This window comes from Chanodichthys erythropterus, chromosome 18 (assembly GCF_024489055.1).
Source record: "Chanodichthys erythropterus isolate Z2021 chromosome 18, ASM2448905v1, whole genome shotgun sequence".
Lineage (NCBI taxonomy): Eukaryota > Metazoa > Chordata > Actinopteri > Cypriniformes > Xenocyprididae > Chanodichthys > Chanodichthys erythropterus.
Genome location: NC_090238.1, coordinates 10,446,229 through 10,472,768, shown reverse-complemented (window position 1 = coordinate 10,472,768; position 26,540 = coordinate 10,446,229). Strand labels below are relative to the sequence as shown.

The following is a 26,540-nucleotide window of genomic DNA, read 5'->3' as shown; positions in this document are numbered from 1 at the left end:
CATAGATTTTATTTCTGTAAAAAAAAAATTAAAAAGAAAAAAAGATTTTAACATTTAAAAAGAAAAAAAAGACAAAAGACACACATTGTTTGCATTGGCCCCAGGAATTAAGAAAATACTCTTTGGTACTTGGGTTCATAGAACGTTTTTGTAACAGATCAGTTTTGTAACAGATAAGTCTTAAAAGTTGGTCTTGCACTGTGCTGTGTTTCCCATAACAATTATATTAATGTTTATAGAGTGTTCAGTGGTTTAAATGAAAGACTTGAGTAACTTCTCAAAAAATTGAGGTCTGTTGGAGTTTAAGACGTGACTGAAAGTGCAAAAGAAACATATGGAGTTCAACCTTTCAACCCTAAATAAATAACTAAAATAAAATATTTGATTGGATCTATGCATATTTATAGTTTCTACAGTCAGAGTTAGTTTCTATCCTGCCCAGAAACCTCACAGCATTTCTAGGTCTATTATTTGAGTAAAAGGGCACAATAGAAGAAATGCGTAGACTGATGCATAATCATTCACAAACACACATCATATTGACTAAAACTGATACTAAACAGGAAATAAGAAGTGATCATTCCATCTCGGACACTGCACAGGGTCGTCTGAATTCTTGACCTCGTTCATGTATCCATTTGTTCGATACTGGAGGTAAAGAGAGAACAAAAAAAATAAATAAAACAAGTGAGAACATAAGAATATGTTTTCTCACTTGTTTTACACTTATATATTATATATATATATATATATATATATATATATATATATATATATACACTCACCCCATTTGTTGCCCACTAATACTGGACAGGCAGCATGTCTTGTGCTGTAATCTCCTTCTCCACTGGCAAAAAGGTTATACCAGAATACTGCTGTACCCTGAAAGGTAAGAGAGAGTAAATATTAAAATGAATTTACTAGTTTACACATGAACAAAAAAAAAATTTAAAAAATATTTATTTTTAGTGGTGTTTCACCTTTTTAGGCCACACTGCTGCCCCTACATCAGGGAAGACTGTAGCACCCCCTGCTGCCACATCACTCATCTGCAACACATCAAAAAATCATGATAGTACAACATATCTATAATGTAGGGGCGGAGGGGCGGAGGGGCGGAGGGGTTGGTTCTGGACCCAGATTAACAGCCTGCCCACCCTGTCAGATCAATGGAAACACATTATATTTTAATAATACAAATTATTTAATGTTTAACAATATTTAAATTTTTGAAATGTGATTTGTTTTGTCATGTATTAGCACTTTATCCTAATATTATACAAGGCTGCCAACTCTCACGCATTCAGCGTGACTCATTCAATTGATACTGTTTTCACGCTCTCACACCACACGTACATAATTTCTTGTGGAAAAGAGGACACTGAAAACGCACTGATAAACAATATAGAGCAGGTTACTTTTGAAACAAAGTCTCATCAAATTATGTAATTTTTTTTATGAAACTCAAATAAGTGGTTTTTGGCACTCTTTAATGTGGGGGACAGATCGCTTTAGTGCCTCAGTTCAAGTAGCACGTGAACCGATCATTACCACTAGTTATAGCACAAAATGATAAAATAATTTGTAATTTGAATTGGTATTGTAGTCTGATGCTAAATACACATACATTTTCACCCCACACAATAGATGCAAAATTGATACAGAGAAAAGAAAATGTCTTGGGTTACAACTGCAACCTTGATTCCCTGAGAACAGGGAACAAGACACTGCATCCTAAAATGCATATGGGGGGGACATCCTTGCGTGACAGGTGTCTGAAGCGATAGTCGAATCACGCCAATCCTATTGGCCGGCGACAGCCTATGACGTCATACTAGTGCGACCAGACAGTGCATAAGGAGCGAACATTTTACATTAAGATTTTGTGAAATGTCATTCCTGTAGAGGTTTCGTCTGTGTATCTGTATCATTGTTTGACGCATAATTAAAATAAAAATAAAAATTAAGTATCATTAAAAAAAAAAAAAAAAAAAAAGGAGCGAACATGTCATCCGCTATTCATCTGAAGTGACTGTAGCAGGCAGCCTGATGCATGGCAATGAGACGCAGTGTCTCGTTCCCTGTTCTCAGGGAACCAGGGTTACAGTTGTAACCTTCAAAAGGGAACTCGCACTGCGTCCTAGAGCACATATGGGAAACGAAATACACACGCCGCCATGCTGAGGGGAGTGTATGCCAACAACGGCTGAGAAGAGAGTAGCAACACTCAACCCTCTCTGGTCGCACGCTAGGCTGTCAGTGACATTACTCCCTACAGCCACTGGCCAAGCTAGAAAGCCTCAAAGAGGCCTCCACAGAGTGAAGGCCTGCCAAGGCCGCTCAAAGGCTTGGAATCAACAATGTCAAAAGAAGGGGTCCCTTTAAGGGAGTATGGCCAGAGGACCGAGAGGAACACTGGCCAGTCACTTACCAGGGGGACAAAGTCGACCCCAAAGGCCACCGGGGAGTCCAAACTAAGCAAGGGCTAGTCACTAACTAGTTGAGTAGGAGTAACCTACTCAACCCAGGATCTACAGAGTGAGACTGGGCACTCTGGAGGCTGGGTACTCAACCTAAGCCGGGGGGAACAGAGACTGGAATATAGTAGGAGATAGAGAAACTCCGAAGCCTATAAACCGAAAACAGTAAGGGAGTATCGACAGCCTTCTACCTTCCGACTGGTACTCAGGAGCAAGTCCAATGACCCTAAAAAATGAGGGGAGAACTGAACTCGACCGGGACGAGCTAAACCAAGCTTGAACAAACAAAGAGCTGTAAAACAGCACCAAAAATGGTAAAGATTCCCAGAAAGGCCTGGAGAATCTAAACAGCTCAAAGATGGAGGTAGACAGAAAGTGAACATTTCCAACCAAAAGTGCACCCACCTGGAAGTGAGAGTATATGTCTCAAGCTAGGAATACTCATTTGCACAGCTAACATGAGCCATGTGCTCAGCATATCGCTTATTTACCCTTAAATAAACAGGCTTGATCCTCTTCTGGTTCAACGCTGTTCAATGCTGCTCAACGCTGTTGCCTGCCTGCTGTCTGACCTACGCTCGGAGCTTCGTGGAGTTTATCCTAAATCCTTCTCTTTATTCCTATTCACATAATATAACTTTCTTATTTTCACTAGATTACTTAACCTATTGCATAGTATTACTAAATGGAACGATTTATTACTAGCAATCCAATAGCGTAATCACCAAGTGTTAGCCGTAGCCTGCTAGCTACCGTCTACTTTCTTTTTTCCTCTAAACCAACCTTAATTGAGGATAGTGAGAATGAAAGGGCCTTAGATACTGCTTTGGATGCGACTAGCCTAGTAAACACTGCACATTCGGTTCCGGTTGTAGAAGCCACGCAGCAGGCTAACTGGGTGACTGTGAGGCGGCATAGTGGCAAGAACAAACACCACTCTTCCGTTACGATTAGAACATCAAACAGGTTCTCCCCACTCAGTGACGCACCCACTGAGAATCCTGTTGAAAGTGCCCTTGTTATTGGCGATTTCTATTACACGGAACGTGAAAATAGAGACATCAGCCACCATAGTCACATGTTTGCCGGGGGCCAGAGCACCTGACATCAAAGCAAATTTAAAAGTGCTGGCTAATGCTAAACGTAAATATTCTAAAATCATTATCCACGTCGGCACAAATGATGTTCGACTTCGCCAGTCGGAGATCACTAAAATTAACATTAAAGAGGTGTGTGAACTCGCAAATTCAATGTCAGCAGAAGTAATTTGTTCTGGCCCTCTTCCTGTTCGTAGGAGTGATGAGATAGTTAGCAGGTTATCATCACTCAATGGCTGGCTGTCTAATTGGTGTGCGCAGAATAATATAGGTTTCATAGACAATTGGAAAAGCTTTTGGGGCAGACCTGATCTGTTGAAAAGAGATGGTATTCATCCCTCCCGGGATGGTGCTGCTCTTCTATCTAGAAATTTGGCAAATAGTCTTAGAGCTGAAACATGACAAACCAGGGCCCAGATCAGGACGCAGACAAACTGGCTAAACCGACCGTCTGCTAGCCGCCTCACGTCACAGAACTCAAATAATTCACAGCACATAGAAACTCTTTCACCTAGATATTATCACATAGAGACTGTGTCTGTACCTCGAACTAGTAAATACAAAAAACTTCCGAAACCTTTTAAGGGTAAAAATTTAATTGATGTTCAAAAAATGAAAATCACAGATAAATCAGATAAACAAATGATAAAGCTTGGGTTACTGAATATTAGATCTATTTCTTCAAAAGCACTTACTGTAAATGAAATTATCACAGACAATAAACTAGACTTGCTGTGTTTGACAGAAACCTGGCTAAAACCAGACGATTACATTACTTTAAATGAGTCTAGTCCTCAAGGTTATGATTATCGACACAATCCTCGACAGAAAGGCAAAGGGGGAGGTGTTGCTGTAATTTATAGTAATATATTCAGAACAATTCAAAAGAATTTCAAATATAATTCCTTTGAAGTGATGGTGCTTTATGTAACATTATGTAAGTTGACATTTGTGCTGGCTACTGTATACAGGCCACCAGGGCACCATACTGACTTTATCAAAGAATTTGCTGATTTTCTATCAGAGTTAGTACTGGCTGCGGATAAAGTCCTTGTTGTTGGTGATTTTAAAATCCATGTAGATAATAATAAAGACACATTTGGATTGGCATTTGCAGACATTTTAAACTCTATTGGAGTTAGACCACACGTGTCAGGACCCACTCATTGTCGTAATCATACCCTAGATCTAATACTGCCGCATGGAATTGATATTGATGCTGTTGAAATTCTACAGCAGAGCGATGATATATCAGATCATTATTTAGTCTCGTGTATAATACATTTAGCCAAGGCTACAAAACCACCACCCAGCCATAAATATTGTAGAACCATCACGTCTACCACTAAAAATTGCTTTATAAATAATCTCCCCGAGCAGTTTCATCGCCTTAGTATACCTGACAACTTAGAAGAACTCGATGCTGCAACAGAAACTATTGGCTCTCTCTTTTCCAGCACATTAGATGTAGTCGCACCTTTACGTCTAAAGAAGATTAAGGAAACTAATCCAACGCCGTGGTATGATGAGCACACTCGGGCTCTAAAACGAGCTGTTAGAAAAGCTGAACGTAGTTGGAAGAAAACAAAACTAGAAGTTTTTCGCCTTTCGTGGAAAGAAAAAATGAGTGAGTACAGAACGGCTATAAGAAATGCTAGATCTACTTATTTTTCAAATCTCTTAATAGAAAACAAACATAATCCTAGGTATTTATTTGACACAGTGGCTAAATTAACTAGAAACAGAGATTCAACTGCTGACGTTTCCATAGAGCACAGCAGTAATGACTTTATGAACTTCTTTACTTGCAAGATTGATAATATTAGAGAGAAAATTAAAAACATGCAACCGTCTACAGTTTCCCTTCAGACAGTGCACTGTAGTGTCCCTGAGGTAAAACTAGAATCATTCACCGCTATAGGAGAGGAAGAATTATCTAAACTTATCAAATCATCAAAATCAACTACATGTATGCTAGACCCAATGCCGACTAAACTACTAAAAGAAATGCTTCCAGAGGTCGTAGGTCCACTTCTTGATATAATTAATTCATCCTTAACACTAGGATACGTGCCAAAAACCTTTAAGCAGGCTATTATTAAACCCCTTATTAAAAAACCTCAACTAGATCCGAGAGATTTAGTAAATTACAGGCCAATATCGAATCTACCTTTTCTGTCAAAGATACTAGAAAAGGCAGTTTCAACACAACTGTGCTCCTTTTTAGAAAGAAATGGAATCTGTGAGGATTTCCAGTCAGGATTTAGACCATACCATAGTACTGAGACTGCTCTCGTTAGAGTCTTATCATCCAATCGTGGCTGTATTTCTCTATTAGTGTTATTAGATCTCAGTGCTGCTTTTGACACTATCGATCACAACATTCTTTTAAAAAGACTTGAAAACTATATTGGCATTAGTGGAATTGCTTTGGCATGGTTCAAATCGTACTTATCTGACCGTTATCAGTCTGTAGAAGTTAATGAAGAGATGTCGTATCGATCACAGGTTCAATATGGAGTGCCACAAGGCTCAGTACTAGGACCGTTGCTTTTCACTCTGTACATGCTGCCCTTAGGAGAGATAATTAGGAAGCATGGTGTTAGTTTTCACTGCTACGTTGACGATACTCAGCTCTAGATTTCCTCGCGCCCTGACGAAACCTACAAATTCACAAAACTAACAGAATGCATAGCTGACATTAAAAACTGGATGACAAGAAATTTCTTATTATTAAATTCAGAAAAAAATGATATCCTAATCTTTGGACCAAAAACGTCCTCACGAAAAAACCTTGAATACTCTCTAACACTTGACGGGTGCTCCATTAAACCTTCGTCCTCAGTTAGGAACCTGGGTTTGCTCTTTGATACCAATCTTTAATTTGAAAGTCATGTTTCCAGTATCTGTAAAACCGCCTTCTTCCATCTAAAAAATATATCTAAATTACGACATATGCTCTCAATGACAAATGCGGAACAGTTGGTTCATGCATTCATGACCTCAAGACTAGATTATTGTAACGCTCTACTGGGTGGTTGTTCTGCTTGGCTTTTAAACAGACTACAGTTGGTCCAAAATGCGGCAGCTAGAGTTCTTACTAGAACCAGAAAGTATGACCATATTAGCCCAGTTCTGTCAACATTACATTGGCTCCCTATTAAACATCGTATAGATTTTAAAATCTTGCTACTTACTTATAAAGCTCTAAATGGTTTAGCTCCCCAGTACCTAAGTGAGCTCTTAATGCATTATAGTCCTCCACGTTTATTGCGATCTCAGAATTCAGGTCAGTTGATAATACCCAGAATATCAAAATCAACTGAAGGTGGCAGATCCTTTTCCTATTTAGCACCTAAACTCTGGAACAATCTTCCTAGCATTGTTCGGGAAGCAGACACACTCTGTCAGTTTAAATCTAGACTATAAACACATCTGTTTGCTCTTGCATACACATAACACATTATCAATGCATTAACATTTTTCAAATCCGTTAAAGGATTGTTATGCTGCAATAATTAGGCCGGCCGGAACCGAGAACATTTCCTATAACACTAGATATACCTGTACATCAGAATAAGAATGGCATCTACGCTAATATCTGTCTCTCTGCTTATCCTGAGGTTTGCCGGGTGCTGGATCCAGGCCGTATCCAGATCAGATGGAGAACCTGTGTCTGGACCTGACTACAACGTAGCCCAGGAGACAATGGGCCTACAGATCCAGTTCTGGCTGCATCTATAATTCAGATTTTTAATCTCTGTATCCGCTTACATATATATATATCTATTTTTAATCTCTATAATAAAAATGTATAATTCAGATTTTGATCTCCATATCCATTTACATATATTATATATATATATCTTCCAAGGGTTTTTTTCCCTCCTAGGACTTTTTTCCCAGTGCTAGCACGCTGGGTTTTTCTCCTAGGAGGTTTTTTCCACCCCTGGGAGTCAGCCGACATTGGCTTAATGTAGCACCATCTTGTATATGTTACATATTACCACGCTTGTTTGTACAGCTTATTTTGAACCATTTCCCTTTTTTCTGTGCTTCTAATATGTAAAGCTGCTTTGAAACAATTACCAATTGTAAAAGCGCTATATAAATAAATTTGACTTGACTTGACTTGACTTGAAATAAAGGGGAGCACAAACATAACGCTACCGGGATGATGAGGAGTCCTCACGAACGGCCTACTACTCCCAAAAACCATGGCCGCGGACCCAGGTTGCCAATGCTGGAGCTCAAGGGGAGTGAACTCCATTTACCAACAGGACGGAGAATTAGCGCATTTGACCCGAGCAGTACAGGTGTAAAGCATGCATGGGGCATAGAGCTTTGGAAACAGAGACTAAGAGAGACCGGAGGATCTCAGAGAGACTTGAAGAAGCTAGCTCCGGATGAATAGCGGCCTCAAATGAGAGAGATCCAAGGAGGCCCAGAATTCAATCCAAAACTTGAAACAAATCAAGGAGCCACTCACAAAGAGATTACCAAGCTCAGAGAGTGGAGGCTTCAGCAAAGAGCACACTCTCAAAGTGAGTGGAAACCTACAATGCTCATGCGACCACAGGGAGGCTAACTAACAAAGCCTACACGAATGGCTAAGCTTAATGCTAAACACTGCCAAGGAACCACATACTCAAACATTGCTAAAAAACCTTAGTAGCAATGGAATAAAGGTATACTCTGAACCGAGGAGAGGAGGCCACAGGGTCTGCTACTCACACTCTAAGGCGGGCCCCCCGACCAGAATCAGATCAGGTTCAGATCAAACCGCATCACTACAACCTAAGGAATGGACCCCAACCAGAGGCCAATGATGGCCCACACTAGAAACGTGAACTTAACTGAAGCCCAAATAACAAGGATGCTTCAGAAGTTCGCGGAGAACCAGGTCTGTGGCAGCTCGGCCACCGCATCAGGAGGCCCTGATCCAAATCTTTCAACAGATCAGCCTGGTATGCTTGAAGCACTGCCATAGTGTGCAGTGCAGCACCAGCCTAACCTGCAACTGTGTATGCCCTGCCATTCAACCGTGAAGTTGTTTTAAGCTGTCTAGTAGGCAGAGCCGGAGCCTTCAAAGTTGACGCTCTACCACTAACGAGATAGTCCGCAAACATCTCGTCGATAGGGGGTATCGCCACATATCCGTGCTCGCGTATACCCTTCACATTGGCATAATTCGCATGCCCATGTCGATGAATACGGGCCGAGTTTGGGTTTTTCCATGCCTTCTCAATCTCAAAATGGTAATCGGGAAGGAATGGAAGGCTCACGGGAGCTAAAGGAGAATGCCCGGAAAGAAAGCGTTTGTCAAGCCTCCTACAAACCGCCTCTTCCCAAGCGCACACCCACAGCAGCTTTAATCTGCCCGAGGCGCATTTCATCCAATAACTCAACATACGCGGGGCAGGATGGTAGTGTGGGCTCAGATGAAATACTCTCACCGCCCTCAACAACCATCGTCTGCTCTTCTGCTGAACCAGAAGATGCCAGAGAAATGGCATCCTCGTCGAGCAGACCACTCTCGTGAGCCGCCAAATTGCGAGAAAGAGAGACGTCTTTCTAAAACTTTTCGGCGAGCTCCACCTCTCCTCCCACGACTTGAGTTTCCTCTCATCCTCAGGATAAGAAGGACCTGAGCCTCCAGGTGCAGATGCCTGTCCCTCTTCCCTTGAGAAGACTGACAGGCGAGAGCGGAGCTTCCACCTAGGCAGATGCTCACAATGAACGCAAACAGATCCCTCGAGAACTGAACGTGTGTGCTTCTCACACAGGCAGTGAACGCACAAGTCGTGTGTGTCCTCCGGTGTCAGATATCTTGGACACGGATCAGCACAACGCTTGAAACACTTCTCAGACATAGTTACTGAAGACGAAAAGAGGACGACATGTTCTCTAGGCGCCCCTTATATACTGTCTGGTCACACTAGTATGACATCATAGGCTGTCGCTGGCTAATAGGATTGGCGTGATTCAACTATTGCTTCAGACACCTGTCAAGCGAGGGTGTTCCCCCATATGCATTCTAGGACACAGTGTGAGTTCCCTTTCAAAAGGGAATTCGCTTCTGTTGCAGAACCTCACAGTGCTAAAGTCATGGGAGATTACAGTCCGTATAGTCAATACATTTTTTCTCCCAAATTAAGCCAGTTGATAAACATGGGGTGATGCAAATTATTTATTTTATTATTTTTTAACGAGCATATTTAGTTATAAAATCAGACAGTAATGATTGCATATAGTGTGTTATGTGTGTCTGCACGTCAATGTTAAGTTACTCACATAAAAGAGCCAAGTGGCAATTCTGTTTCCTGTTCCCAGTTCTTTAAAGGCATCTGGTTCATCTTTCTGTATTTATAAGAACACAGTGTAAAAACACTCAAGACACAAGATTACACTACTGTTCAAAAGTCGCTGGTCAGGTTTTAGAAAAAAGATGCTCACCAAGGCTGCATTTATTTTATAAAAATACAGTAAAAAACAAAAACAAAACAAACAAACAAAAAAAACAGTAATATTGTGAATATTATTGCAATTTAAAATAACTTATCAATTAAAATCTAATGTATTTTTGCCATCTTCCTGTGATGACTAAGCTGAATTTTTAGCATCATTACTCCAATCTTTAGTGTCATATGATCCTCCAGAAATCATTCTTAATATGCTGCTTTGGTGCTCAAGAAACATTTTTTATTATTATCATCAATGTTGAAAACAGTTGTGCTGCTTAATATTTTTGTAGAAAGCATGATGCATTGTTTTCAGGATTCTTTGATGAACAGAAAGTTTAAAAGAACAGCATTTATTTGAAATAAAAATCTTTTGTAAGATTATAAATGTCTTTACTGTCACTATTGAACAATTTAATGCATCCATGCTGAATAAAAGTATTCATTTCTTTTCTTTTCTTTTTTTTTTTTTTTTTAAATCTTATGCCACACTTTTTAAGGGTAGTGTATATAAACAAGATAATAATGCTATGCTGATTTATAGTGCTGATATGTGTGTCTTTTTATCTGTAAAAGAAAGACACAGGAACTCACCCTTCCAAAGTCAAAATGAGGTTCGTACTGACCACCAACTCCATAATTTGCAACCTGAGATGAAAAACATTCCTTATATTTAACAGGGCAATATTACGACAGGTGGATTCTTGCTACATGAATGTGTCATCAGACTTTAAGCATCTGATTGGCTGGCTGTGTAAAAGTTCCTCTTACCTGCAGCTCTTCTGCTGTGTCCATTTCCAGGCCTGTTACATCCTCGACGCGCTGGTTAATCCTTTCAATCGTAGAATGCTCATATCCAGACAGCCAAGCACTAGAATGAGGGGAGTAAAAATTGAAGAAAAGTGAAATAACTACATACAAAAGCAATTAATATTCCATTATACACAATAAACAGACTACATGCAACATCATGCATATGAATGATTTTCAGACATTTTCACATCATGTTTATGATGAAAAGGTTTCTAAAGTCGAATTTAATTGATTTAGTCATAAATGTGAAAAAGTCTGATTGTGATAAAAGTCAAACCGGCAGGTGAAGCCATGAAGAGTGGAAAGAGAAATTAAAAAGAAAGCGGGGACAGCAGTCAGCAAAATGAGTTCACATTCTTCAGAAAATATCAGAGTAAAGGAATTCAGCAACACTGGTCTCATTCAGGATTATGAGTGTGTGTGTGTGCGTGTGTGTGCGTTTGCGAGAGAGAGAGAAAGAGAGAGAGAGAGGCCCCTCAGCCACTACAAATCAACTGAGGTAAAACATAAAGTATCTCACAAAAGTGAGAACACCCCTCACATTTCAGCAACCATTCTATGTTTTCAAGGGACAATACTATAGAAATGAAAATTGGATATACTTTAGAGTAGACAATGTACAGCTTGTATAGCAGTACAGATTTACTGTCCTCTGAAAATAACTCAACATACAGCCATTATTGTCTAAATAACTGGCAAAGAAAGTGAGTACACCCCAAGTGAACATGTCAAAACTGTGTCCAAAGTGTCAATATTTTGTGTGAGCACCATTGTTATTTAGCACTGCCTTAATCCTCCTGGCCATGGAATTCACCAGAGCTGCACAGGTTGTTGCTGGGATCCTCTTCCACTTCTCCATAATGATATCACGGAGCTGCTGGATGTTAGACACATGGCGCTTCTCCACCTTCCACTTGAGGATGCCCCACAGGTGCTCAATAGGGTTCAGGTCTGGAGACATACTTGGCCACCTTCACCTTCAGCTTCCTCAGCAAGGCAGTTGTTATCTTGTGTTTGGGGTCATTATCATGCAGTTCAGCCCAGTTTCTGAAGGGAGGGCATTATGTTCTGCTTCAGAATTTCACAGTACATGTTGGAATCCATGTATCCCTCAATGAAGCAGAGCTCCCCAGTACCAGCAGCAATCATGCAGCCCCAGACCATGATGCTACCACCACCATGCTTGACTGTAGGCAAGACACAATTTACTTGGTACTCCTCACCAGGGCGTCGCCACACATGCTGGACACCATCTGAGCCAAACAAGTTTATCTTAGTCTCATCAAACCACAGGACATAGTTCCAGTAATTCATGCTCTTGGATAGGTTGTTTGCCGTTTGCAGGCTTTCTTGTGAGCCTGCTTCAGAAGAGGCTTCCTCCTGGGACGGCCATGCAAACTGACTTGTTGCAGTGTGCGGCGAATGGTCTGAGCACTGACAAGCTGACCTTCTACTTCTGCAACCTCTAAGACAATGATGGCCACACTCATGCTTCTGTTTTTTGAAGCCAGCTTCTGCACCTTACGCACACCACAAGTTCTCAACTTCTTTGATTCAACTTCTTTGGCCTGTTCCAAGTGGAACCTGTCTTGGAAAACCTCTTTCTATGACCCTGGCCACTGTAACTCAGTTTCATGGTGTTACCGATCTTCTTATAGCCTAGGCCATCTTTGTGGAGAACAACAATTCTAATTCTCAAATGCTCAGAGAATTCTTTGCCATGATGTGACATGTTGAACATCCAGTGATCAGTATGAGAGAATTGTACACAAAGCACCAAATTTTAACTGCTCTAATACAAGTTCCACACATTTGTATGGTCCTGTCAAGCAGACAAAAAACATGAACATGATGAATAGGACATGTGGCTTTGCATGGCCTGCATGTTTCCTGCTTCGCTACTGTTCAGATGCTCTTGCTTACAACTCCGCGCTTTGCTCTATTGCTTTTATATTTTATCTCCTAATTTTAACTTCAGCAAATCAACACAGTGCTCAAACGACAAATCTTGGCAACAACAATCTTTTTAACTGGAAGAATTGCTACAAAAAAGGGGAATTTTTTTCCAACCAGCCTCCCACTGACGGCAGCCATCAGCTTACATTCCGGAGAAGGGAAAACACAGCTGCCTACATCCAAAAGGATTAGAAATAATATGCCTCCTCTGGTTGAAGAATCTACCTGCTGCACAAACTGCCACAGACTTCTACAAAGGATTGCAGTTCTTGAAACAAAGTTACTTGCGGGACTACCAAACCAGAAGGAACACACAACAGAGCTTCATCATGGACGTCCTCAGCCCACAGTCGGTGAGTCCCATGAATCTAATGCCCCTAAACAGACCGTACTCAGTGCCGGAACTGATCAGCAATCGATGGCACACACAGGGAGCGAGACCCAAAGGCACTCGAGACATCAGATTGTCAGGAGTATCACATATTAATGCAGTAGCATCCTCTACCCCAAACACAAGCTCCCTACCACCGCCAATACATCTGGAAAACAGATTTGAAGTGTTAATGAATGTGGGTGAGGAATCTAATCTGGGTGAGGAATCCCCAAACATGATCGGACACAGATCAAATCAGCCAGCAGCTAACACAGATGCTAACTGCTGCTCAAGGTTGAACAGTCAGCGGCACTCAGCTCAGAGAGCAGCCGAGCCCAGAACTCTGATAGTGGGTGACTCTATTATCAGAAACATTAGCAGCAGGGATACAACTACATGCTGCCTTCCACAAGCAACAGTTTCTGATGTAAACAGGGAACTTAAGAGCATTCTGATGAAATATAAAACTGCAAATCGACTAATCATTTACGTGGGGAAGAATGATATTCGGAAGGAGCAGTCAGAACTCCTTAAGAGGGATTTCAATGAACTTTTTGAAATGCTTAAAAGACTAAAAGTTCAGTCGTTCATCAGTGGACCACTCCCAGCAAGAGGAACAAATAGATTTACACGGTTGCTTGGACTTAACACATGGCTGCAAAAAACCTGCAACTTAAAAGGACTGAATTTCATCGACAACTTCAATCTGTTCTGGAGTCAGAGACAATCTGTTCACTCATGATGGCCTGCACCCAAACAAACTGGGCTCAAGAGTGGTAAAGGACAATATCTACTTCTGCCTCCATCATCCTTCAGCAGTGTGTGCAAATCCACTCAACCTGAATGGCACAAACACACCTGGACAGAGTACAACTAACCACAGGACTTAATTTCAGCAGCTGAATGGATATGCGGTTGACACATCCCACAAGGTCAATGATAACACCACGCAGCCACAACAACCACTGCTCACGGACACAATTTTGACTGAGCCCTGTGTGAGGGGTGTACTCACTTTTGTGAGATACTGTAAATCTTAACCATGATTTCTCACATGGCACCTTAGTTCAAATGTTTGGGGTTATATGAAGATTATATGAAGTCTTATGCTCACCAAGGCTGCATTTATTTGATCAAAATGACAGTAAAAATCAATAAAATAGTGCAATATTTTCTATTTTAATATCTTTAAAAGTTTAATTTATTCCTGTGATGGCAACACTGAATTTTCAGCAGACATTTCTTCTGTCTTCAGAGTTACATGATCCCTCATAAATCATTCTAATATGCTGACAGTTGTGCTGCTTAATATTTCTGTGGAAACCGTGATTTTTTTTTTCAGGATTCTTTGATTAATACAAAGATAAATTAATGTTCAAAAGAACAGCAATTATTTGAAATAGAAATCATAGTAAATGTACTTCCTGTCTCTTTTGATCAATTTAATGTGTCTCTGTGGAATAAAAGTATTAATTTCTTTTAAAACTGTTACTGACCCAAACTTTTGAATGATGGAGTGTATATACCATTTATTTTAATATATTTATCCTCTCTACAAAATGTTCGAGGTCCTAAACTCACAAACTGACACATTTACAGTTTTTTTGTGTGAAAGGAAGAGCCCTCAACTGTTTCAGCATCTCCACCCAGTCTGAGACGTGCGTTCTAAAACATACACCCACATAATAACTATAATAAGTAAAACCACTCTGGTGTGTGTGGAAATGTGAGTGAGATGACAGAACTATGTATAGCTATATTAAAAAAAGTTATTTTAGTGCACAGACTAGGCTGGTCATGCAGAGACTGAGACTACGGTGCTGTGCGCTATGTGTGCACAATTATTTATTTATCGATTCTCTAACATTTCAGATAGTATTAATATTAAGAGGACTGTAGTAGAAGAAAGACTCCAACATTTGCTGCCTGTGAAAGTGGGTCACCAAACCTATGGCCAAGTGAAGGTTGGATATTTTAATATCAGCACAGTATGAATCTCCATTTCACAGGGGGCTTTCTAGAGACGATGATGGTGATGGTTTTGTTCTTTGACTTTGGATCCCTTACCTCTTGGAGACTCTGTACTGGGCAGTGGTGAGTTTTCCCGTAATGGGATCGTGCACAGTGGCTCGCTTTAGCTATTCACCATTACACAAAGCAAAGAGGAGAGAGAGAGAGAGAGAGAGAGAGAGAGAGAGAGAGAGAGAGAGAGAGAGAGAGAGCAGAGGTTGAAAGAGGAGAAAGAGCACACAAAAGCATAAGGACATAGGCAGAGTAAGTGTAGATAAAAGACAGGAAAAAAGGGGAGAGAGAAAGAGAAGTCATTTTAGTGTCATTTTCTGAACTGAAGCCATGTAAAGAACAGGGACAGAACTGTACACCTGCAGTGATGCAAAATTTTACATAATTTCGACTCCTCAAGTAACATAAATCCTCAAATTACAAAATTCTAAAATTTTTAATTTGCAATTCTGAATCACTCTGTCCCCGTTCAAGCCCTCCACAAAGAGCACATGACAACTACTGAAAGAAAAAGTAACAAAGTAGAGCATTTCTTACTCTTTCTTTCTACTTTAACCATCACCATGACAAAAAGACAGCAAGACAAGCATGAAAAGCTCCTCAGCATGAAAGCAATATATACATAAATTCTAGATTTCAGTATGCTCTAAAATAATACTTCATATATACACTCACCAACCTCTTTATTAGGTACACCTTGCAAGTACAGAGTTGCCACTTTTGCCTTCAGAACTACATTAATTCATTGTGGCATGGATTCAACAAGGTGCTGGAAACAATCCTCAGAGATTTTGGTCCATATTGACAGATTTGTTGACTGCAGATCCATGATGCGAATCTCCCATTCCACACAGCCCAAAAGTGCTCTATTGGATTGAGATCTGGTGACTGTGGAGGCCATTTTGAGTAGAGTGAACTCATTGTCATTTTCAAGACACCAGTTTGAGCTACAATACTCAGGTAGGCTGAGCAGTTTAAATAATGCTCAGTGGGTACCAAGGGGCCCAAAGTGTGTGAAAATATCCCCCACACCACCAGCCTGAACTACTGATACAAGGCAAGATTAATCCATGCTTTCATGATCTTTATGCCAAATTTTGACCCTACCATCTGAATGTCACAACAGAAGTTGAGACTCATCAGACCAGGCGTGTTTTTTCAGGCCTTCTGTTGTCCAATCTTGCTGAGCCTGTGGGAATTGTAGCCTAAGTTTCCTGTTCTTAGCTGACAGGAGTGGCACCAGTGTGTCTTCTGCTGCTGTAGCCCATCTACTTCAAGGTTCAATGTGCTGTGCATTCAGAGATGCTCTTCTGCAGACCTCGGTTGTAACGAGTGTTTATTTGACTTAATGTTGCCTTTCTGTCAGATCAAACCTGTCTGACTATTGTCCTCTGACATCAACAAGCCATATTCGCCCACAGAACCGCCGCTCAATGGATATTTTCACTTTTTCAGACCAATCTCTATAAACCCTACAGAGGGTTGTGTGTGAACAGCCCATCTGGCACCAACAAATTGGCTGATTAGATATTTGTGTTATCAAGCAGTTGAACAGGTGGTACCTAATAAAGTGGCTGGTGGGATTATATTCTATGTTGTAGTTATTTTTAAAAAAAATACAATTTTTAATAGCAATTAATTCAACAATTTTGATTTATGATTCTCAATGTTTTGCATCGTTTCTGCTAAGGAGTTCTCAGACTCTAGGGGTCGGTTAAAGCACGACGGTTCAATTTTTTTGGCTGCGTTCTAAACTCCCATACTTATTGCCTTACCTCTTACTGATCCTGTAGGGGGCGGTCTCAAGTATGCCTGTGATGGGATTGGATATAGTAGCCCTTCGAAGCTGAGGAGCCAGATATGGATTACACACAGGCTCCTGTATCGCACTTTCATCCCCTCACTCATATTTACTACATTTATACAATAAAGTTACTCTTCTATATTCATTTCATTCTTTCATGCTTCTAAACTTGATTTTTGAGCTTCAAAAAGTCTTTCTTACAATTCAACAGTTACATAAGCTATCTCCAAAAAATATAATAAAACAGCCAAAAATATAATAAAATGTATTTAAATTATTTATCATTTAAAATGTATAATAATTTGTTTTAAGTTAAAAGAATAACCAAATCACAAGTTAAACCACAGCATAACTTCAAAAAGCCCAACTCACTCTGGGTTTTGCCATCTCCTTCACTGTCTCGATCTCACTGTCAGAGATGATGTCATGATAACGGACAATCCGTGGGCGGTCCCACTCATCTTCCTGCTTCACTGGAGCCAAAAGCAAGTGTGGATTACGATTGTTGTCATAGTAACGGCAAAACAGGCGGCTTTGTCTGCGTGGGGTCTACAAGTAAAGAAAGCAAAAGAAAGAATTCGAGAAAAAAATTAAAACATGTAAAAAGTAGGGAAAAAACAGATTCTTTCTGCTCACCAGTTTCACTCCCTCTCCTCTGCACAGCATTTCATATTTCTTCCTCTCAGGCAGAGGGTCTTTGGACCGTTTCCTCTGAGCATCACGTTTGTCCAGCACTTTCTGCTCTCTTTTTTTATCTTCCACTTCCTTCTTCTCGGCCTTTGCCTTTCTCTGCTTCTCCAGCTGGAACTCAAAGTACTTTAGGTTCCCATTGGCCCTGTGGTGATTTGGATCTGAGATTCACATACAAAGGCAATTTTAAGTTTGGAAAAATATCATATTTTAGTGTCATCAGTCATCATTTCTATGTTTTGCAAGTTCATTTTGCTGTTCTTACAAAGTCATAAAAGACATTCCATTTATTTATTCATTACATTACATATTATTAACACTATATTACCCAGTGTTAATTAAACATAATTTTTTATTCTTCTATATTCTTTATTAAATGAAATAAAGCTGAAATAAAATATAAATATTAGATAAAAAACCTTATCTTATAAAACAAAAAATGTCAACTGATAAAAATAGGCTTAAGCTGAAGTACTAAAATTGCTGAAATCAAAACTGAAATAAAAATTAAAGCTAAACAGAAAAAAAGAAAAAAAGGTAATTAAATGCACATAACAAAATGACTAAAACTTAAAGGTTTAGTTCAACCTAAAATGAGAACTAAGTCATCATTTACTCAAGCTGGTGTTGTTCTAATGCCGTATGCCTTTCTTTCTTTTATGGGCCACAAAAGGAGAATTAAAAAAAAAAAAAAAAAATGTCCCACTTGCACTTGACCATATAATAGCAGTGAATAGTGACCAGCACAAACCTTTTTAAAAAAGACGCAAAAGTATCATAGAATGATCACATGTGACAAGTGCTGTATATTACACGTGTTCTAGGGGTATACGATAGAGTAAAATTGAAGGGGTTAGTTCACCCCAAAATGAAAATTCTGTCATTAATTTACTCACCCCCATGTCATTCTAAACCTGTAACTTTCATCTTCAGAATGCAAATGAAGATATTTTTGATGAAATCTGAGAGCTTTCTGTCCCTCCATTGACTGCCTTTGCAACTGAAACTTTGAACCTTCTTAAAGTTCATAAAGAGATCATAAAACTAATCCATATGTATCGAGCGGTTAAATCCAAATTTTCTGACGAGACTTGTTCACTTCATATGATGAACAGATTTAATTTAGGCATGTACTCAAATGTAAACATTGATCAGCAAACATAAGCAGAAGCTCAACCGAACCTAAATAACGCACAAGAACAAACCTCTTCAAGAAGCTCAAATGTGCTATGTAAACAATGAGGCTCATTTTCGTGTGTTACACAGCACGTTTGTGCTTCCAAAAGAGGTTTATTTGTAACTATAATAACTAGCTTCTGGCAGACAGCCGTACGCATCGATTTGTGGTGGAAGAATAACCCTTGACCCGATGCATGACGCAATGATGAATGCGGAAGTATAGAGCAAAACAAAACACCGGTCATGAATTAAAAGTGAAAAAGAGAAATGTTGGAGGATTTCGATATAAGAGAAAAGGAGCTTGGGTTTGTTGCCCTATTTGTTCAAACCGCGAGAGCCGTCTAAGCTTACGATACGCCTACATCATACATTAGCGCCAGGGGTTACTCTTGTGGTGAAAGGCGACTTGTGTAGTATGCGTACAGTCATCTGCCAGAAGCTAGCTATTTTAGTGTATTAGGTTTTAAAGGGATACTCCACCGTTTTTTCATATTAAACTATGTTATTCCCTTAACTAAGACGAGTTGATACATACCTCTCTCGTCTCAGTGCGTGCTCGTGAATACCACAGCAAGTGCTCTGGAGCACTTTGACCTGGCACAGTAATATCTTCAGTATCTTCAGTAATACCGAGCACTTGCTGTGGTATTCCGCCATACAATATAGTTATCCATTTTACACGCTTAGAAAAGCGCAACGTTTTGTTTTGTGTCACCGTCCTAGGTCGAGTTATACTACTCGAGTAACTGTATTTAAATAGGGAAAAGGTGGAGGTGTTTGGTAGCTTCTCTGCTTGGCCCCTATTGAATGAACTGGGCTAAGCTAAGTGCTAACAAAGTTTCGCCGCAAGACAGAGCGATTTATTGCACGCACTGAGACGAGAGAGGTTTGTATCAACTCGTCTTAGTTAAGGGAATAACATATATATATATGAATATGAAAAAACGGTGGAGTATCCCTTTAAAGAAAGACATTTTTCTTATAAAACCTATCGCTTCACTTCAGAAGGCCTTTATTAACCCCCTGGAGCAGTACTGGATTACTTTTATGATGGGGATGCATTTTGAGGGGCTTCAAAATCACACCCTCCATTCACTACCATTATAAAGCTTGGAAGTAATATCTCGGATTGTGTTTGTTTAAAAGAAGATAGTCATATACACCTAGGATGGCTTGAGTGTGAGTAAATAATCAATAATAGTGAGCAGATAATTTTCATTTTTTGGGTGAACTAACCCTTTAATTTTAATATTAGGGTGAACTAACCCTTTAAACTAAAATGAAAATGAAAACTGAAAATATACAAATAAAAGCTAATTCAAAAAAAGCTAATTCAACACTAAAATAGCACTGCATTTAACCATGTTATTATATTATTAATTAATTAATTTATTTATTTATTTACCCAGCTTCAGCATCCTCTTGGTGAGCTCGAGGGCACGCTCTAGTTCCCCCTGCTGGTAGATGGCATAACTGAGGTAGTCCATAACTGTGACCTTGTCTATGGTGGATTCCTCGCCTTCATCCAGCTGTGTGAGGGCCTGAGCCATCCAAAGCTCCGTGTGATAGTAATCTGCCTCGGAGTATGCAATCTTCCCTAGCTCATAACAGTCTGCCACCGTCATCCGGCTCTTGTGCACAACACCTGAGGTCACACCAGTAAGAAGACACACAAAAACAAGTGGTCTCTTAATTAAATATCATATATACACTTTTCAATTTTGATGTTGTTTTTAAAGATATCTATTTTGTTGCTGCCCCAAAGGACAGCCTTCTCACCTCTCAATCAATCACTGGACTATAACAAGGGTTAACTTTCTAAATAATCATCTGTAGCTAAGTAGTCACAGGAGTATTTGAAACACACACCACCTCCAGGTGTAAACAACTAGTCAGTGGTGTTTCCATTTCTTTAAAATGGCACAGACATTATTGCTCGATCCCATGGAAACATTTCAAAGATAGCAACTTATCACAGACACAGCATGGTGCTTCACATTGTCCAAGGTAACGCAATGTGCTTGATGCTTGATAAAGATTTGCAAGCAGTCTGGAATGCATAAACAGTCGCTCACCAGGCAAGTCTCCATTAGAGATGGTGTTGGCAGACAGCTGGTATGTGTCCTGTAATCTAAGCAAAGCTTTGGCTGCTCCTGTCTGGTCCTCATCTGTTGGGAAAAACTGTCTCTGGACGGTCAGATTAGAGATAAACCCTACAAAAGAGAACAGACAAGAGAGGCTTGACATTGAGGATTACAAGATTACAACAGATTAAGCAGTTTATAACACATATAAAGGAAATAATATATTATGCAAATAATGCTATTACTACAGTATGACTAAAATCATACATCACCATAACATTGCAGTACTTTTCAAAGGTTTGAGGTCAGTAAAATTTTTCTTACAGTTATTTATATTTTAATTCAGCAAGGACATAATAAATTGAGCAAAAGTGACAGTAAAAACATTGGACATGATTTCTATTTAAAATAAATACTGTTGTTTTGAACTTTCTATTCATCGAAGAATACAGACAAAAAATGATCACAGTTTCCACAAAAATATGAAGCATCACAACTGTTTTCAACATTGACAATAATAACAAATGTTTCTTGAGCAGCAAATCATATTAGAATGATTTCCAAAGGATCATGTGACACTGAAGACTGGAGTAATGATGCTGAAAATTCAGCTTTGCATCACAGGAATAAATTATTTCTAAAAGCATATTAGAATAGAAAACCATTATTTTAAATTGTTATAATATTTCACAATATTAAACTTGTTTTACTATATTTTTGTAAAATTTTGTAAAAAATTCAACCTGAAAATGTTTTATATATTTCCCAACCATGTAGAAAGGTGGACTTGATTGGTAAATACCAAATAAATCAGTCATTCTTAGCAAATGAATGAGTCAGATATCAGTTCAAAAACACCTTCACATTATGCAACACATAGTCAGTCAACACATAGTCAGTTAGACAATAAAAAAACAGTAACTATATAACAAATATATATATATATATATATATATATATATATATATATATATATATATATATATATATATATTTTTTTTTTTTTTTGTCATTCCGCCCATCCCTAATTACTATGTCAGACTTGGACTGTCACTAACCGTCGGTGGTGTCTTTCAGCACCAGGCTCTCCAGGTCAGCCCATTCACTGTTGAGTCTTTTCATCAGTTTGAATGCATTGACCGGGTGCCCCAGGAATCCCTCTGGGTCTTGCGTGGCTGTGTTCGTCAGTGAGTCCAATTTGTCTGCCCACCTGATGCAAGTAAAGAAACAAAATATTCACCAGCTATCAATGAGCTGCCAAATGACTACTAGAAAGTGACACTTTTTTATGAAATGATCTGTGAGTTAAAGGACAATCACAACTCCCCATGCAGACGGGAGTGTGTTTACTCACTCTTTGACCTGCTCTAGTCTGTTCTCCTCTTGTCTAATGTATTCTTTTAGTGATGTCACCAGGTCTTTCTCTGTGTACAGTAGGTCTGTCATCTGGCCTACAAATCAAAAAGTTAAACATCAAATCTGATACAGAAGACTAAATATTACACAAAGCTTCAATTAAACACCCTTACAGGTGCTAACACATTTTTCAGATATTTACTTAAATTGTCATGTACAGATAACAGCATCAAACTAAAATGTACATGGGTTGGAATTACTTGGGTCATAAGTGATTTTTGAAGTAGTTTCTCCCAATGACCACCATGGATTAAGGAAGTCCAGCTCACTTGCGTAAAAGTACTACATTTTCATTTGTTATTTCTTTTTTATTTGTTTATTTATTTATTTATTGCTATTGGATTTATATATCCATTTTATTCATTGATTGGCATAAAACCTTCTTCTGAAATCCCCTCAGATTCCAATTACACTTGTTTTATTTTATATATAAAATCAGTGTAATTTAAATCTGAGGGGATTTCAGAAGAAGTTGATGAATTAAGATAGACAGATATAATATTGAACCATTACACCATTTTTACCATATGATTTGATGGTACTCCTAAATGGAGTAAATACATGGGAAAGGAAACAAATACATGAGAATAAAAATGGAATGCATAAGAAATAAAAAATAACAATAAAAGCAGAGAATACACCTATCTGGATGGAAGAGTCAGGGCGTTTCAGTCAGAATATTTGTCCCAAATGTTTAGTATCTCACAGCAATTAGATGTTCCGTATAGACCTATATACCATTGTTCTATCTTTTTCTTCTTTCAAAGACCAGTGATAAAAGTAGTAAAAATAAGTAGTAACACTAAAAACATTTGGGTTCCCCCCAATTCTAATGAAATACATATGGTTGCAAGATAAAAATTCAACTCAATGATTTAATTAAACATTTAAAGTTGCAAACATTATTTTGATGAGTTCTGTTAAAATAATAATATTGGTCATTACTTCAACTTAACTGGGCAGTTGATTTCCCAGTTAGTTCCCAGCATGCTTTTCATAAGACTGGATAAGGAGAGTAAATGTCTAATGTCATTAGTTTACCTGAGATCATCTTTCTCCACATTTAGCAACTATTCTTCAAGTACTGCTCCTGCTTATTTGATCTTAAAACATTATTTTAGTTGTTGTCAAGAAAGATGATTACATAATGATGTAGATACAGTCATCTACCAGCATGGGCTGATAAACCTTCACCCCTTGGTCACAAACACTTCCTGCATGTTTCATATGTTTGGCAGGATATATAGCCTAATCAGGCATTGAAACAAGACAGAAAAACACAATGGAGTATCATCTCACCTATAGAAGTGAAGAAATCATTGTGGGCGTACAGGGAATGGAAGAGGAAACTCAACAGGAACCAAGACAATGCCATCCTAAGAGAAACACACAAGTGTGATAGTTAACAATGCATTACACAACATCTTCCTGACAATATCAGAAGAATGTATTGTTTCTGCCTTTTGAGGTAGAAAACAGATACTACAACCAACTTTTAAGGCAAGGAAAATGTATTACTGAACCTAACACATGCAGGCTGCTTAAAATGCAACAAAATACAATGGGAAATTAGGTTTTTTGTTGCCAGTGCACACTCATTTGGATACACATGGCTGCATGTGGTCACTGCTGGCTCAGAATTTTGGCACAATGTGGCATCCAGAGAGCAAACAAAGAGCATCGCTGGGTCTGTGGGAAGATCCCTTTTGTGTGTTTAAGCCAGTGTCAGCGTGTATAAACAAGATGTCACATTTGTTTGTTGAAAAGGACAAATATGGCAAACAGTGGTAAGCCTTAGAGTAAAGGGAAATCCTCATTGGATAAATGAACTGACAAACTCACACATTATCATTAGCACTTTTTGCATTATTAGTTATTGTATTAGCTACTGTATCATAGCCTGTTAACTGTTGAGACACATGGTGCTCTTGTCTTTTTATTGCCTTTTTTTTCCCTATCACATATTTCATTATAAATAAAAAAAAAGTATCTGAAGCTTAAACACTCAAAATTCATCATGTGAAAAACGTTTTAATATAGGACACTGCGTTACAATGAAAACTGTACTTTAAACCTTTAAAACCTTTTTCACTTAATTTGCTGCAATAATCTGCTGACTGCCTTCTTTGAAAATATACCAACATTAAGTCTGTATACCAAAGCATTCAGATATGCTAAAAAAAAAAAAAATAAAAAAAAAAATGGGGGGGTTAAATGTAAATCGGGTTAAAAGTTTAATATGTTGCAAATATGTCATGGTATGCAAAATGCATCTGACAAATGAGATATGCAACAAAACAAAACAAATCAAAACAAAAAGCCCCAAGGGCACCAAACTAATGGGACCTGCTCCGCTGTGCGTGCTCATGTTCTGTACAGAAGGAACTTAACCAGCGTGTGAGCGATAGAAGGCTTCTTGGCTAATGTTAATGCCACATGTACTATAGAATAAGTATTAGCAAATAATTGGAGTAGTTGTTATAATCAGAATTTTGAAATTTGAAATTTTGACATTTTAAGGTAACTATGAAGTCCTTTTATTAGCAATGGCTAACTTTAGTTACCATCCTTTTAGATACCCTGTCACTGTTTTTTTTTTTTTGTATATGCTTTAAAAGAAGCTTTTAAAAGAAATTATTACTTCGATTATGCAAAGTTCTAAAGGTACTGCATAATTATAGGAAAGACCATAGTGGTGTTCGTGAGCTCGTGAGGGTCCAGCATGGAAGCCAATTGCAGTTCATTCGGTGCAGAGCAAGCGGAACTGCCACGTCTTCGCCCCGCCCCCTCGAGAGCTCGAGATGAGTTAAGCCGACTGCAAACTCTTCAAAAAGTTCACGTGTAACAGATGCCAAAGGAAAAGTTATAAAAATCTGTGCATCAGGAGAGGTGGGACTTTTTAAAACACGGAATACTCACTGCAGCAGTGTGTCAGTCAATGAGACGCACGCTGCGACGTTGCGCGTGCTTGACGCTGAGAAACACTAACATTTTTGCAATATTATTACAGTGCTGCAAATAATGTAACGTCCTTTAGACTTGTCCACATTGATGTGCGCTTTAGAACTCATATATTATTACATATTCCTCATAATAGCGAAAATAAAAACAAATCTACGGACACTTTGTCATATCTCATATTATATCCGAAGACTTCTAGTCGCCTAATGAGCTTGAAACTTATTTTCCCTAAGTATTCAATGTAGATAGTTTATTATTGCGACTATATTGTTGTGTACATTGAAGAATGAGTGAAAGATAAATTCGTGCACGTGAGGTCGGCACTTTTTCTCAGCCAGAAAAAAAATGCTGCTCGAGATTTTTTTTAGGCATTAGATTATAATATCAAAGAGTTTTCCGTGTATGTATCATAGTACCCTTGTTCTAAAAAAGTAAAGGCAACAACAAATAATTCTATAATAACCCAAAATAAAACAAATTAAACTTGGAAAGCAAATAACCTCGTACCTTTCAGGCTGTCACCACGCGCAGAGAAACAGTGGATCGATCCAGATGTTGCTCTAGTGATGCTGATGAGGAGCTCAGTGTGGATGGAAGACTCTTCTGTGTTTACGATGCTTCTGGTGTGCAGCTGAGCTTTATCTGAGAGGCTGCACCGCTCTTCTCCTCGCCATCTGGCAGTAGGGAATCCGCTGAGCTACGTGCAGAGTCTCACACACTCTCCCAAACTCATGGAACTAGGTGGAATTTCGAACTGCGCATGCGCAGATTTCTACAACTCATTCCATCTTACTTGATACATGATTTAATACATATTTAGCAGTTCATACAGACACTTTGTCTAATAAAACACATAATATATCCATAATATAGATTTAGTTTTTTTTTTTTTTTTTTTTTTTACTTTTGTGGAACTAATGATGCACCTTTTATTAAGATCATTGTAATAAACGTGTGCTTTTCATGCCATTATGTGTCAGTAAAGGTTGAATGCTCTCACTTCAAGTTAATGGATTACTTTTTATTTACCCTTTTCATTTTTAATGGCTCAGATCCATAATAAATATGCATAATATGTTGTTTTTCTGTGCAAAAAGAAGTGGAAGTTTCTCACTCTTCCCGTTCTGTATTTCCCTGTTGCTTCCTCTCATTTTGATTTATAATAACCTCATGATTTTCTGGGTTAAGACTTTGCTGGTTTAAA

General features: G+C 38.8%; 1 protein-coding gene across 2 annotated transcripts; it reads right to left on the bottom strand.

The window, feature by feature from the left end:
• p4ha1b (prolyl 4-hydroxylase, alpha polypeptide I b) lies at window positions 1–26,057 on the bottom strand. Of its 2 annotated transcripts, none has more exons than XM_067367895.1 (15): window positions 25,844–26,057; window positions 23,675–23,751; window positions 22,314–22,410; window positions 22,018–22,169; window positions 20,951–21,088; window positions 20,281–20,520; window positions 17,643–17,857; window positions 17,379–17,555; window positions 16,978–17,048; window positions 10,810–10,909; window positions 10,633–10,686; window positions 9,872–9,937; window positions 981–1,049; window positions 786–882; window positions 1–648 (listed from the first exon to the last, which is right to left on the bottom strand). In XM_067367895.1, exons 2-15 carry the CDS (start codon window positions 23,748–23,750, stop codon window positions 578–580), a joined length of 1,623 nt encoding a protein of 540 aa, XP_067223996.1. In that variant the 5' UTR covers window position 23,751; window positions 25,844–26,057; the 3' UTR covers window positions 1–577. The 2 variants fall into 2 exon arrangements, with proteins under 2 accessions (XP_067223996.1, XP_067223995.1); XM_067367894.1 differs by having other exon boundaries at window positions 20,281–20,535; window positions 20,954–21,088.
• Window positions 26,058–26,540: the final 483 nt, after the last annotated feature.